The sequence below is a fragment of the Antechinus flavipes genome, chromosome 2 (assembly GCF_016432865.1).
Source record: "Antechinus flavipes isolate AdamAnt ecotype Samford, QLD, Australia chromosome 2, AdamAnt_v2, whole genome shotgun sequence".
In the NCBI taxonomy this organism is placed as follows: domain Eukaryota; kingdom Metazoa; phylum Chordata; class Mammalia; order Dasyuromorphia; family Dasyuridae; genus Antechinus; species Antechinus flavipes.
In genome coordinates, this window is record NC_067399.1 from 274,244,351 (window position 1) to 274,259,402 (window position 15,052).

General features: G+C 51.3%; 1 protein-coding gene across 1 annotated transcript; it reads right to left on the reverse strand.

The window, feature by feature from the left end:
* Positions 1 to 364: 364 nt before the first annotated feature.
* Positions 365 to 14,526, reverse strand: LTK (leukocyte receptor tyrosine kinase). The gene is made up of 20 exons (XM_051977121.1): positions 10,376 to 14,526; positions 9,029 to 9,175; positions 8,583 to 8,748; positions 8,033 to 8,183; positions 7,751 to 7,897; positions 7,425 to 7,584; positions 7,132 to 7,314; positions 5,982 to 6,080; positions 5,001 to 5,153; positions 4,281 to 4,379; positions 3,946 to 4,141; positions 3,583 to 3,673; positions 3,116 to 3,180; positions 2,764 to 2,893; positions 2,479 to 2,576; positions 2,166 to 2,258; positions 1,935 to 2,036; positions 1,622 to 1,756; positions 1,416 to 1,506; positions 365 to 1,083 (listed from the first exon to the last, which is right to left on the reverse strand). The coding sequence occupies exons 1-20, from the start codon at positions 10,416 to 10,418 to the stop codon at positions 577 to 579; spliced, it is 2,856 nt and encodes a 951-aa protein (XP_051833081.1). The 5' UTR covers positions 10,419 to 14,526; the 3' UTR covers positions 365 to 576.
* Positions 14,527 to 15,052: the final 526 nt, after the last annotated feature.

A 15,052-nucleotide genomic window follows, 5' to 3' on the forward strand; every position in this document is an offset into this window, starting at 1 on the left:
CAGGCAGGGTCTAGTCTCCGGGCCTCAGTTTCCTTATCTGTAAACGGAAGGAGAACTTTGTGACTTCTGAGCTTCCATCCAACACAATCTGTAATCCTATTATCACCCCCTTTTCCTCCCAGCCAGCAGTGCTGCCTGTCCAAGCCCAGAAGCAAGGGTGAATGAAGCCTTGGAAGAAGGAAAAGTATGGTGAGGTCTAAAGTCAGCCTGAGGCAGCCAGATGAGGGCAGAAACCGCAGGGCCTGCCTGGTCTTTCTTGGTCTAGCCTGTAGCCATTCACTTGGGCAGCAGCCTGAGGCAATGGGGCCCAGCTGATAAAATTGCCTCTACCCAACCCTTCCTGAGTATAATAAGTAACCTAAGATCCCAGGGGCAGCTTTTTATTCCAGAGCATTATAAATACAAGTTCAGAGGGCAAGCAGCAAAAGGAAAGGAGTCCCAGGCCTGTCACCAATTCAGAGTCATGGTGGGGATTGGGAGCTGATCAGGAGGAGGGATGCATGTGAGGGAAGGAGGGGGACACTCCTCGAAGCAGCAGGGTCAAGTTAAGGTGGCCAGAGGGAGGGAATCATGCCCTTAGAAGGCAGTGGCGGCTTCCGAAGAGCAAGGTCCCTCCACATCAGCCTGAGAGACACCCCGTTTTAGGTCCCACCCTGACAGACAGCATACCCCATCATCACAGGCTGGGAGGGGGTGAGTCAGAGGGAGGAGGGAATTGGACTTCAGGAGAGCTGGGTCACTAGGAAAGGTGGGGGAAGGGCTGGGGGAGGAAGTGCTGTTCTCTTCAATGCCTGAGTCTTCACCCTCAACACCAGGGGAGGCCCAGGACCCATAGGTGGGATTCCACAGACTCTGCCTCTTGTCCAGCAGCTGGAGCCCCTTGGCCTTGGAGGGCTTGGGGCCAGAGGAACTCACTCCCCAAGTCTCAAGGTTGTCCACCCGCAGCTCCTGAGGCTGCGGAGCATTCACCCCGCCTGCAGCTAGCAGGGGGTGTGAGAGATCATTCCCCAGCACGGAAGTCCCCTCTTCCTCTGGGGCTGGCCCTAGGTCAACTGGTAGAGGTGTGTTCAGCACATCTGGGTCCTGGAACAGGAGTGAATGATTGTATCTAACTCCATTGTGAAGAAGCTTGGTTTTGAGACTCAGACGGAAGGAGGTCACTTAGACCCCTCTTTCCCTTCGTTTCCTTTACATGTGACCTGAGACCTTCTGGCAGAAGCATCACAATGTAGTGGAAAGATCATTCATTGGCACTAGAATCGGGGAACCTGGGTTCAAATCCCACATGACCTTCCTGAGTCTGTTTCCTAATCTGTAACCTGAGGAGGAGGGGAGGACTGCATGATTTCTGAGGTCCCTTCAAGCGCTAGGATTCCAGGGTATAAGCAGGATGATACCTCCCTGCGCAGTCCCACCTGGGAACAATAGTGGAGCCGTTCCAGGATACTGGCAAAGTTGGGCCGGTGGTCAGGCTGATGTTGCCAGCACTGGGTCATGATGCGGTACCTGAGGAGAATTCTGGGTATTACCGGTTCGGGCAGTGGCTGACTGAGTGCTCCCACCCCCCACCCCCCCCCACTTCTCCGAGTGTTCTCCACCTCCGGACAGCCCCGGTACTCACACTGGGCCAGGGCAGCTCCGAGGTGGGTCCATCCTGCCTCCGCCGATGATAAAGTCCAGCACCTCCTGGTTGGTGCGACCCGGGTAAGGCATGTAGCCCAGTGAAAAGATCTCCCATAACAGGACCCCAAAAGACCTGTGCCAAGCCGGGAATCAGCCTGGCACCGCCTGGGCACAACCTCCAGAGTCTCTCCCCGCCCCGCCCCCAGGGCAGTCAGGTCCTACGCGGACCCCAGCCGGGGCTGGAAGCCCCCTCCGAACCAAGGAAAAGCCCAGCCCCCATTGCTCAGGGCTGGGCTGTAAGAGACCGTTACCAGGAGTCAGTCTTGGAGGTGAAAATGCCCTCCAGGAAAGCCTCAGGGGGCATCCACTTGACAGGTAGCATAGCCCGGCCTCCCTTTCGATAATAACTTGCTCTATAAAAAGGGAGCGTGGAATGAGTGCCGACACATCCCCCGGACACGTGACTCCCCCTGCCCTCGCTATTGCAGCCATTCCTCAGTACGTCCTTCCCCCTCCTTCAGGCGTCTCCCAGCTTCCCTCACCGGTAGATGTCCCGAGCCATCCCGAAGTCACCAATCTTAGCCACTCGGCCAGGTCCACCGCAGGTCAGGAGGCAGTTCCGGGCTGCAATGTCCCTGCAGAGACATCGCCTCAATTCCCAGGAAAGGAGGGACCCGACAGCCCTCCCCAGGCCCTGCCCATCCTCACTGGCCCCTTCTTGCCCCTCCTTCCCAAGACATTTCCCTCCTCTTTCTGTCCTTCCCAACCTGCGTGGCGCACAGTCACCCTTGAGGGTTCCATGGCTCAGGTGCTGTGTCCCCCTGAGCCAACATTCTCTCCCCCAGGCTCCCCAACCTGTGGATGAAGTGGTTTTCTTCCAGGTAGTGGCAGCCCTGGGCCACGTCACGGGCAAGGTGAAGCAGATCTCGCATGGTCAGCGGGGAAGGCTGGCCCTGGGGACCAAGGGAGGGCGGAGGGTCACTCCGTCCAAGGATCCAAGCCAGAGACACGGGCACTTGGAGAGGGCCAAAGGTGACTGGGAGATGAATTGGACTGGATGGGGAATTTTAGTCTCCAGGAGGGAGTAAGAAGGGGACGCGGAAGATTTCATAGAAACAGGTACCGGGGGAGGGGGCTTACCGGGTGTGGCCGGCTGTGTCTCAGGAAGCTCTTCATATCCCCGCCGGCCATCAGCTCCAGCAGGATGAGCCGAGGCGGGGTCCGGAGGCTAAGCCCCACACACCGCACAATGTTCTGGTGGCTGAACTTACTGAAAGCACACCCAAGGGGCACCAAACCAGCGCCACAACACCCACACCGTCACTCAGAGGGAGGTGGGCACGGCGGCGCGCCTTTCCCTAGTGCCAGAGGGGGGAAGTCCCCCAGATACTGGGAATCGGCCCAGGGAACGGGCGGAGTCCGGGGGTACCACTGCCTCCCCCAGGTCTTCCTCTCTCAATCAGGCTCCAAATCCCCCCCAGCCCCAGGATACCTGATGATAAGGGCTTCCATCAAGAAATCCATCTCATCCTGTTGGGAGCAGAGTTCTGGGAGGGTCTAAGGAGGAGATGCAAGAGGAAAGATTGGGTGGGAGAGACACCATCATCAGGGATCTTTCTGGGGAGGGACGGGGCCAACCTCAGCTGGAGGAGGGCCTCCCTCTCCCTCTTTCTAGACCCCAGTACCCATATATGGCGCCTCCCTCCCTCCAGCGTTATGGTGACCAAATGCGGCATTTGTAAAGGGCTTAGCACAGCGCCTGACACGTAGGAGGCGCTTAATAAATGCCTGTTTCAGTCCTTCCGTCCATAGCGAGTTGTGCAGTGACAAAACACCCGCTGTGTGACCCTGGGTCTGTTTGGGCTCCAGTTTCCTGAAGGGACTGCTTTCCTCCCAGCTTTAAGTCCATGATCTTACTCTCACCCCAGCACCCTGGGTCTGCACTGGGCTCCTTCTCACCTTGATAGCCACCTGAAGTGGGTTGGGGCCACCAGCAATGCCCAGCACCAACCCCTCATAGACCTCACCAAAGGCACCGTGTCCCAGTGCTCTGCAGGAAGACAAGTTGGAATCTGGAGAAAGGGCTCTGGGAGAATCTCAAAGATTGGCAATTGCACAGAGCCAACAAGAACCTGCACTTCAGTTATTCACACAGACGTTTATTGAACACCTACTGCATACTCAGTTGGGTGGACCTGTTGTGGCTGAGCTCTCAGTGGCCCCCTGAAACCTTCCCACCCTTTAAAACCCAAGACTTGGAAAATATTACAACTCTGTGCCTCGAGGAACAAGGGGCATAGGGAAGAGTCTGAGGAATCTCACCTGAGCAGAGTGATATTGCCTCTGGGAACCTCGAGAAGCCCTGGAGGGAGGGGCAAGGGCAGGGGTGGACAAAGCCCAACCTGGCAGTAGTTGGGATTGGGGGCGGTTCTGATGGCTGAGATTCGAAGTTTGCTGAGAGAGAACTCGGCTCCTGGCAGTCTTGTCCCCCACAAGCCCCACCACTTCTGCTGGTGTGCTGCAGGCGCAAGCATGGGGTCTGATTGTACCTGGAGCCCACCCTCCCAGATCCAGCTCCCCAGCTCTCCTCCTGAAACCTGGAGGCTCCCCTAGCTTCCTCTCCCTTCTTCTGTGGCTGCCCCACAGGTGCTCCTTACCTACCAGACCTCCACAGACCAAGAGCAGGCTCAGGGTGGAAGCCATCACCACCACCACTACCATGGTCAGAACCAGAGGGCTCAGGGGGGCGGGCAGTTCTGCAAAGAGAAGCCCAGTTACGGCAGGACCCCTCCTGCTTGCTTACGTGAGAAACACCCCAGAAAGGAGAGCGCCCTTCCCAGACTTCCAGCTGGCAAGGTTATTCAAGGTTAAGCACCCCACTGCCATAAGGAGCCGTTTCTAGCCCTTGGAGGCAATTGGCACAAAGTGTTCCCTGGATGGGGAGGGCGGAGGACGCGGCAGAGATCTCTGGAGACCGTCAGCTCGCTCCGAATGCAGGCAGGGCAGGCTCGGAGAAGAGCCTAACTGGGGCTGGGGCAAGGCAGCCGTTGGTAGTTTCCTATTTATTCTTAGCAACCAAGCCATGCTTTTTTTTTTTTTTCCCTCATGTTGCTGAAGGACTGAAAATATCATCAGCACCCTTCAAAATTTTGGTAGCTTGGGGCAAAGTCCCCGTCACCCAGCCACAGTTAAGTTCTGGGCCGTCTAATCATTAATGGATTGTGCCTCACTCACCCCAGGCGGAAGAAGAGGAAACGCCGCTGCTTTGTCCGCCTCTCCCCTAACTCGGCCCTACCCCACCTGAGACTGTGTGTTCTTGTCTGAGAGTCTGGAGGAGGGACCGGACCGAGGGGAGGCGGGCGGGGGAAGGGTGGTACCTGTGCAAGTAGCGTTATCCCCGACCAAGGCGGTGCCGTCTGGGCACAGGCACACAGCCGCCCGCAGCTCAGCCTTCCAGTGACATTCTTTCAAGGGACAGTGACTGCAGTTGAGGTGCAGCCGGATGTCCACCTCGCCGTGGTTCTCCGTGACTGTTGGGCCCAGAACAAGAAGTGTCAGAGTAGGCAGGGGAAGAGTTTGGGGAAGCCTGCCACAAGGTGGGAGAGGAGCGGAGTCGTTGCCATTTCGCTAGGGAGACTCCTGAGCCTAGGGGGGTTCAAGTTTCTGTCAAAGCTGCAGGCGGAATAAGTGGTTATCGGAACAGCCCCGAGGAGGAGCGGCGTTGAAGGCCCCGGCTTCATTGAGAAACAGCCCACACACCTAATAAACACGGCCCTTGGGACGTCGAAGTATTTCTAAAGGGAGTGCAACCTAAGTCAGATCCACCTTAGATGTATATCCAATGAATGATCCAAGACAAGTCACTTGATTTTTCTCTTTAAAATGGGGGTGATCAATGTGAGAGCTTTTCTATGTATTTTCTGCATAAATTATTCCATTTCTAATTCAAACAAATAAAAAAATGGGGATGATAATAGGATCCATCTCAAAGGTAAGGTTATGGCAATGATCAGATGAGACAATGTATGAAAGCTTTGCAGTGTAAATGCAGCTAGGTGGTACTGTGGATAGAGGACTAAACATGGAGTCAGGAAGCCCTGAGGTCAAATTCAGCCTCAGACACTGTGTGACCCTGGGCAAGTCACTTAATCCTGTTTGCCTCAGTCTCTCCTCACCTGTAAAATGAGCTAGAGAAGGAAATGGCAAACCACTCCAGTATCTTTGCAAAGAAAACCTCAAAAGTGGTCACAAAGAATCAGACTAAACAACAAAGGCATCTATTGTTATTGCATTGAGCATGTAAAGGATTTCAAAGAAGGTTAAGGGGAAAGGCTTAGAATATGAGAATGGAGACTTACCTTGCAAAGGGTGCAGGTAGAGCTCACTGCTGGGATGTACAAAGGAAACGCCATCTTCCCCATCTGTCCAGAGATCATCTGTCTGTGAAGTATCACCCCCTGGGGAGTGAGGGAGGTAGGGATGGAGAGACAGACAGAGATCATAGGATTTAATCTGGTCAGGCCTTTAGATATCACTGATTCCAACCTTCTCATTTCACAAATGAGGATAACTGGGACCCAGGGAGGTTAAGTGCTATCCCCAACGTCACTGAACAGCTGGAATTCCATCCCGGGTCATTTAACAACAAATCCACTGTTATTAAAACGACACAGTGGGAATTAGTCTCAGAACTCAGAAGGTCCCACAAGTTAGAGCTCCTTCCATTTAGGACATATCTGAGAAGAGGCAATGAAGAATTGAGGGACTTCTAGAGGAGAGTATGGAGTGAGTGCTGTAACTATCCCATTGTGTTTCTATGGAGGTTGAAGGGAGTAAGCAAATCACATCAACCTCAGCTCCAACATTTGCTGAGATGCTTGTTTAGGATTTCTTGGCACTCCTGAAATCTATGCATGTTCATAAGTCTTTCTCTCGGATGCTTCTCTCATACTTCTAAAAAATGGGTTCCTTCTTATTGGGCTTATAATAAGATACAGTGTGTTTTCAGGGGTGGCAGGAAAAACGATCATATTCAAATGAACATCGAGTAGCGATGAAGATAAGCCGAACGTCGGTACATCAGAATTATTTTGGCCGCTGGAGGGGACGTCTATTTGTCTTTTTTTTTTTTTTTTAATCCTTTTTCTTTTTTAGTGAGGCAACTGGGTTTAAGTGAGTTGCCCAGGATCACAGTTAGAAGTCTATTTGCCAGGTAGATCCCAGAGCAGGATCCTCAAAGGAAAAATAGGGGAAATGGAAGCGTTTATAGGCTAAAGACAATAAAATTTTACTGTTCGTTTTACTGTGTGGTTGCTGTTTTCTCCTCTCGGCTTACAGCCCCAAATCACTGTGCAGCTCTCGATTCCTGACACCGTGCACTTCATCCTTGATCCCACAAATCATGGCCACGCCCGTGGTGCCCAAGAAGAGGGAGAGCTACCGATTTTCCCCATTCTCATAAATCAGGGATACCTTTTTCCGTGCCAGCCCCGCTGGGGAGTCACCTACCCCGGTAGCCGCCGCCGCCGCCTCCCGCGGTGCAGGGTCCGCCCCCGCCCCCAAAGCCGCCAGTCGGAGCCCAGCGGAGCGCAGCCCAGGCTTCCGGACAGCCCTGGCCACCCTCCGCTCCCTCCAGCACAGAGCGACCGCCCTGTGCCGAGGGAGCTCCCGATCTCCATCCGCCTCCTCCACCTGCAGAGCGGACAAGAGCCTCAGCTGACGCAGGCAGTCCCAGAGACATGGACACGTGGGGACGGACGCCAGCGCCAGCCGGTCATTGAGGGGCCCAGGCGCCTTCTCACCTGCGGCCCCGCCCCTCCCGCCACTCCCGGGCGCTGAGGTCCGGTTCTCCAGCTTCTCCCAGGTCGGGACCGGAGGGCCTCTCTGTCGCCTTTTCAGGTAGGCTCGGCCCCCGCCGCCCGCAGCCACCAACAGAGGCTCCAGTTCCCCCGACTGCAGCCGCTGAGAAGGACATGGGCGCTGTCAGGGGGTCGGTCTCCCAAGGACCCTCCTTCACCTGGAGTCGGGAGGATGAAGGAGGGCCCTCGGGTCCTGGGGATGGATACACAAGCCAGAAAGAAGGAGCCAGCCTTCCCCTGAGGGAGGCGGGGGAGTCGAAGGGACCTACCCGAAAGACGTAAGAGGCGCCCCCCCCGCCCCCGCCCCCTCCAGCCCAGCGCCTGCGACCCAGGGATCCTGGGGTTCCAGCCGCCTTCTCTTCTTCCTCCGCTGCTGTAGAAGCCCCGAGACAAACGTCTTGGCTCTCCGGGCTCCCCTGCCGGCACAGAATGGGACAGGACAAGGAGGGAACAGACTGTGGGTTCCGACAGCTCCTCGTTTCTTAGTCCCGCTTCCCAAACACTTCAGGCCGTCTCCGTTCCCCCGCCCGTCCCCATTCCCCGCTGCTTACTCCGGGACAGGCATCCCCTCCCTGCTGCCCCACCAGGATGTAGAGCAGCTCCCCTTGGTGCAAGGTAAAGATAGACGAGACGAAGACCCCATGGGCCCGAGAGTTGTGATTCTTGGCTCCTTTGCCTCCGGCGGCCCCGTAAGCAGAGATCCTGGGGGAAGCCAGCTTTGACTCCTTAGCCATCCCCATCAGGGCTCAAGCCCCTCCCCACGGGAAAGTTAGGGCTCGGGTTAAGTGCCATCACTTCAGAGTGATGAGTTTGCTCACTGAACGTATCTCCGTCTCCATTGGTTTGGTGTTTTGTTTTGAGTCAGGAGGAGGAGGTGTTAGGCAGGGAGAAGGGGGCAAGGACAGGCCAGGTTTGCTGGTTTGGGTTTTCCTGAGAGCCCCTCTGAGAGCTCCCCACACGGCGGAATCTGTCCTCCCTTTATCTCTTCATCCCTTATGTTTCCTAACCACGGTGGGGGCAGTCCCTTGACCAGCACTGTGTCTGGGCTAACGTGAATCACTCCGAGCCTCCGCCCCGTCCTCCTCCAGCCCAGGCACTTACAGATAACGGGCGGGAGCCGGCACCTTCCAGAGCTGCACTCCCCGCAGGGAGCCCTCAGCTCCCACGGTCACCGCCACGTTGCCTCCCGCGTACGCCCCGTCGCACTGCGCCTGCGTGGGGCCGCGCCTCCCGCTAGCTCCGCAGGTGGAAAACTGCCACTGACCATCTAGTCCGGGGACGCGGGAGGAGGAGAGGAAAGGGGAATGGGAGGGTCATCGTCCGAACCTTTAAGCTTCGCGAGTCCCACCTAGTCCTGTCCAGCCCCTCATAGCGGATGTCTAGAAAGGCTTGCAAGGGCGAGCCCAGGAGTCAGATCGAGACGGGCTGGTGGGGCTGGAAGTGTCTGGGCGGAGCGCTTTTGAGACTAGGAGAAGGGGAGCAAGAGGGGAGCTGCGGGATTTGGGAGGGAGGGGCGGTCTTGCAGCTAGGGAGACCTGAAGTCTCACCGGAAAGGCCATGGAAAACTGCTGGCTCTTGAGTGCCACTGTGAGAGACGACACCGGTCCTCTCGAGATTGAGGACGGGAGGCGGCAGAGGCGGGGGTGTGAGGGAAGGTACCGGAGACTCGGAGCTCGAGGAGCAGAGAATGGCACCTGTAGAAAAAATCCAGAGAATAACAGGGGTGGGGGTGGGGGTGGGGCGTAGGATTGGAAAGGTGTGGCAACAGGCTTGAGTTTCAGCCCGGCCACTGAAGGCTGTGTGACCCTGAGCAAGGAAATGGGCCTCGGTTTCCTGGTCTGTAAAATTAGGTCTAGGTCAAAGATGCTTAGCTTTTTTTTTTTTTTTTTTTTTTTTTTGATCATAAACCAGTATCGTGGGTGTGGATGCCTTCTCAGAAGAAAATAAAATACAGAGAATTAGAAAGAAAAACAATGATAATGAAATAAAAGTGGAATTTCCCCCATCCCAGTTAGCTGAACCCGGCTTGTAGATCCCAGATTAAAAATCCCTAGACAGTCATTAATATTCTTTCTGGCTCTAAAATCCTTGTGATTCCAGTATTAGTGGGGGGCAAATAAAGCAGGGAGTCCCTTAGGCTTAACCCTTCAAAACCTTCTCCCCAATCTTAGATTAAAGAGCTCCCCACCTTCAAAGCATGGTGAGGAGTAGAGAGAATTGAGGTGTTTTATTGGGCAGGGAAGTAAGAATGAGGGGTTAGGCAGCTTCGACAGAACCCAACCCGTTGCATTGGCAAAACCAATCCTGACCCTCGCCACGGGCTTACAAAGAGAAATGTCTGTGTGGCCTCCTTCTCACGTGAGGACTCCTTTCCCCCTCTCCCTCTCCCGAATCTTTGCTCCTCCTGCTGTTCTTGGTGAGCAGAATCCAAAGCTCCCGGACACTGACCCTGCTCCTCCGTCAGCCCCTTCCCTTCCAATCCTAAAATCATATTCTCCCCCAGCTCTCCCCAAACTGAGTCTTCAACTTCTCGGGAGTCTCAGATCTATTCCGGTGAAAGGGCCGGAGTCAGGAGTGCCCTTGATTTCCTGGAACTTGGATCCTGGTGCACTACTCAGGTAGGGGTCCCCAGAAGACGTCACGGGAAAAGTGGAGGGATCATTTGGGCCAGCTAGCCGTCCCGACCACTGTAGTTGGCCCTATGGTGGACCCAGGAGGTGCAGGCTGTTCCCGGGTCCCTCCCAACGCCCCTACCTACCCCTTTCCACCCTGACAGGTTGCAAGAGTTTGGGGCTAGAAGACCCCAATCCCGTCCCGACCTCCCGAAGGTTGGGCGAGGCCGGGTGGGGCCCCGCAGGTCCTGGAGACAAGCGGTCGCTGGCGATGGCGCTTACCCCCAGAGCTGAGCCACAGCAGCAAGCGGACCAGGCCTTCCATCACCCCGCCCGCCCGGGCCAGCCAGGTGCGGGCAAGGACTCCGCAGCAGCTGTGCTGGACCGTCAGACAGCCCGAGGCTTAAAGGAGTGTCCAGCAGCCCCAGGGTACCTCAGGGTCCTAAAGCCCGCCCAAGCCACACCCGTCTCAGACCTGTGGCCAGAGCAGCTCAGGAATCAGGGAGGAGGAGGGGGTACAAAGCGTCTGCATTAGGTCGCGTCAGGCAGGGCTGCGTTTAGGACCAAAAATCACCCTGGACTCTGGACACTGACAGGTCTGTGGATGCCTCGGATTATTCGGTTAAGAATGGGGAGAGGCCAAACAGCAAGCAGATCCTAAGGCCCTGGGTTTTGGGGTTCCAGTAAAGTGGGTGTCTTAGGGAGCTAAGGAAGGAGATTCAGAGGCAGAGCAGTCAGGCAAAGGAGTCTGTTCTTCCCCTGCCTCTGACAGCCGGAGTCAGGCGTGGTATCAGGTGTAGTTTTATTAGGCATTCCCTGGGAGAGGCGGAGTGGTGGGGTTTTATGTCCCCTGAGATGTAATTTAGTGTTGATGAGTCCAGAAACTGACATTGACTACTGCACCCTCCTCTGTCCCCACACCCCCATTTCCCGCATAAAACCCTTTGTTCACATTCAAGTACAAGGATTTGCATCCTGGCCGGGACCACTAGGCTAAGCTGCGGGCTTGAGCTCTAGTTTCTCCTGGTGGGAGCTTGGGCAAATTCTTAACTGAATCTTGGTTTCTCAAATGTAAAGTGGGGATACTACTTGCCCTGCTTTTTCAAGGTTGTATGTAGAAACTCAGAGTTGTTTTAAAATTTGCATTTCTGTATTCTATTAAGTGATTTGGAGCATTTTTAAAAATTAGTCCAGGATTAGCTTTTTCAAGTCTTTCAGGGATGTGGCCCAGCTTCACCCAGCCAATGGCTAGCTGCCCTTCCCATTCAATCAGATTACTCCTCCCCATACTTTGTAAACACCGACAAGATCTATGTTATCTGAATGTTTTGACTTTCTAAAGTAAAGTGCACCAATTCCCCCCCCCTTCTCTCTCTTCCTCCCTCCCTCTGTCTTGATCACCCCCCCTTCTCTTTCTCTGTCTTGCTCCTCCCTCCTTTCTTTCACACACACATTTTTAGGTTATACATGTACAAGCCTTTTAAACACATTTCCATATTTGTTATGTGCAAGAAATCATATCAAAAGTGGGGAAAATACAAGAAAAAGAAATCAAATAAAAGGTGGAAAGATGCTTCAAATCTATATTCAGTCTCCATAGTTCTCTAACTACACATGACATTTTCCATCCCAAGTCTATTGGAATTTCTTGGATCACTGTGTTGCTGAGAAAACCTAAGTCAGTCATATAGCTGTCATCATATGACCTTGCTGTTACTCTGTACAATGTTTTCTTGGTTCTGCTCACTTCATTCAGTATCAGCTCATGTAAGTCTCTCCAGGATTTTCTGAAATCAGCCCACTTAAAATTTCTTCTAGGACAATAATATCCAATTACATTAGTATACCATTGCTTATTCAACCATTCCCCAATTGATGAGCATCCACTCAATTTCCAATTTCTTGCCACTACAAAAAAGCTGCTGCAAATAGCTTTGCATATGTGGATTCTTTTCCCTCTTTTGATCTCTTTGGGCTACAGATTCAGTAGATCACATATTTTTGGGCCAAGCCAATGTGAGAATTAGTTTTGTTTTTCTATGTGTTACAAGGCTTTTTGGTTTGTTTTTGTTTTTTAATGGGGGAGAGAAAAGTAAGTGCTTCTTTTAAAAATATTTATTTTTAATACATATTGCTTTATGAATCATGTTGGGAAATAAAAATCAGAGCAAAAGGGGAAAAACATGGGAGAGACTAAAGAGCAGAAAAAGAAGTGAACATAGCATGTGTTGATCCAATCTTCGTAATTCTTTTTCTGGATGCAGATAGCATTTTCTGTCCAAAGTTTATTGGAATTGCCTTGGATCACTGAACCACTGAGAAGAACCAAGTCTTTCATAGTTGAACATTGTAGGTTCTTGTTATTATTGTGTACAATGTATTCCTGGTTTGCTCAGAATCAGTTCATGTAAATCTTTCCAAGCCTTCCTAAAATCAGCTTGTTCATCATTTTTATAGAACCATACTATTCCCTTATCTTCATATACCACAACTTGCTCAGTCATTCCCCAAGTGATGGGCATCTACACATTTTCCAATTCTTTGCTGCCACAAACATTTTTGTACATGTGTACACTGTGTACTTTTCCCTCCTTTATGATTTTCTTGGATTACAGACCCAGTAATGGCACTGGTGGGACAAAGAGTATGCACCATTTTATAGTCCTTTGGGCAGAGTTTCAGATTGCTCTCCAGAATGGCTAGTTCACAAATCCACCAACAATGTATCAGTGACCAGTTTTTCCACATCTCCTCCAACATTCATAATTATCTTTTCTGTCAGCCAATCTGAGAGATGTGAGATGGTACCTCAAAGTTGTTTTAACTTGCAGTAAATGTTTACTAGAAAAAAAAATCATTTTTAAAAAAGACTAAGTCTGTCTTGCCCAGAGGATAGTTTGACTTACTGTGAGGTCTTAGAGGCATGGAGTAGCTTTGTGGAATATGGCTCTGAGATTCTACCAAAAGGCAGATAGGGAATTTTTTCCTTTCCCAAACTCATCATCATCTATGTCATTGAACATGGAGCTACATAATCAACAGGGGTCACCAAGGGAAGGAACAGTTCAAAAGCTTTAGTGGCTTGACAGAAAACAGAAATACATTCTCACAGAGAGGCTTATGACCTCTAGCAGCAAGCTCACTTTTGGATTCAATCAAGAGCTAGCCCTGGCAGTTGGAAGGCAGCAGACCTGCCTAGAGATCCCAACTGACTATCTTAACCAGCAGAGATGCTATACCTGGGGTGGAGCAGAGGTCCATGAAGCGAAATATCAAGAGTTATGCATAAAATGCCCTGGTCATATGGGTTCTGACAGTGGTGCTTCAGGACCAATGTACTCTAAATTTGTTTCCCCCCTTCCCAGTAATGTATGTATATGCAGGGAAATGGTACCCCAGGCTTATGGGGGAAGACATTTTATAGTTAAAAGTTCTTTTGCTTTGAATTGGATCTATTGGTTATTAAATTCACCAGATGGGTCTTTTGGACTGTAGTTTGGGGAGAAACAGATCCTTCATCTACCCTAAGAATCTGTGAGTAGTTGCTACAAGCTGAAGACCATGGAAACTTGAGTGTCAAATGTGAATAACCTAGAGACCCTCAAAATTGTGTCACTTGTTTTAGTTTTAGATACTCATACTAAAATATTCCTTATAGGTGTTATCTTTACCCTATTAAAAAGAGAATATAAGCTCTTTTAGGGCAGGCAATCGTTTTTGTGTCCATATTTCCAGAACTTCCTTGGAATATAAATAAGTAGTACTTAATACTTTCTCATTTGTTTGTCATTCATTCTAAATTTTTTTATGCCTTAAAGCAATCATTTGAAGTAAATATTAATGCTAGAATTATTAACCCTCCTCTTTTTATATAAAAAATAAGTGAGGCTCAAAGAGATTAATAGATCTGGTAGTTTCTTGGAGGAAGGGAACAAGCATTTACTGTCTGTTATGTGTCAAGTGCTGTGCAAGTGCTTTATAAATCTTATTTAAAACTCACAATGCCATTATTACATCCACATTTTACTAAGGCAGATAACATACCCACAGTCACACAGCTAGATATCTGAAGCTAGATTTGAACTTGGGTCTTTCTGGTTCTAAACCAAAAGTTCTATCTACTGAAAGCATCAGACAAAGCCGAGTCTTCTGTCTTTCTGATTATAAGGCCAACACTCCTTATGAGCTAAGGCCACACAATGGTGTGGCTGGCGCTGGTCTTGGAAAAAGGACTTAGGATCCTTCAGATTACTCCAGCTAGGTGCCCATGAGCAAGTTATTCAGGCACCTCTCTAAGGCCAGAAGTTACAGTGAAAAGAACTGTTTACACCACCAAAATTAAACGTCCCTTCCAACGCCATAACCTCCTTAAGGAACTTAAAAATTTCTTCAACAGGGTGATTTGGGACATCTTGTCCAAAGCCACGGGAGAAACGGGATGGGCGTGTTGCTTTTGTATCGCTGCCCAGGAAAAGGAATGTGTGTTTTTCAGTGCTCTAATATTATCACAGCTGTATGAGGAGAGGGCCTTGCTTCACACTGTATTTATTGTTTTTTTGCTAACAAGCCACTGGGTGTCTTAAGCCTTGGTTTTACATGACAGAAAGTTCAAAGTTAAAATGGAAACCAAAGGAAAGGTATGAAAAACCTGAGAACACCGACTTTATCTATTTGTACATGTGGATGGCATGATAGCTCCATTAGTGCCTCTGAAGCACTTTCCTTCTTCTATTCCAAATTTCCATATGTTTACCGAAGGAAGCTGCTGCTGACTCCAAAGAGATTGCTGAGATGGCTAATTCCGGGTAGGACTGGAGGAAAGATCCAGGAGCAATGATTTACACTGTGCTCTTTGCACCCAGCACTGATCGGGACTGGCCTCCAATCCTGAGGATGGGTTTAAAGGAGAAATCCATCTGCTTGCTCTCCAACATGGCCCAAATCACCCCTTCTCCCACT

Coding starts and splice junctions, on each gene's coding strand:
- LTK (XM_051977121.1), bottom strand. CDS start 10,418: ATGGAAGGCCTGGTCCGCTTGCTGCTGTGGCTCAGCTCTGGGG. Junction 2,577..2,763: donor GACACAGCCGGCCACACCCG/GTAAGCCCCCTC, acceptor CTTGGTCCCCAG/GGCCAGCCTTCCCCGCTGAC. Junction 1,757..1,934: donor ACCTCCAAGACTGACTCCTG/GTAACGGTCTCT, acceptor GGCTTGGCACAG/GTCTTTTGGGGTCCTGTTAT.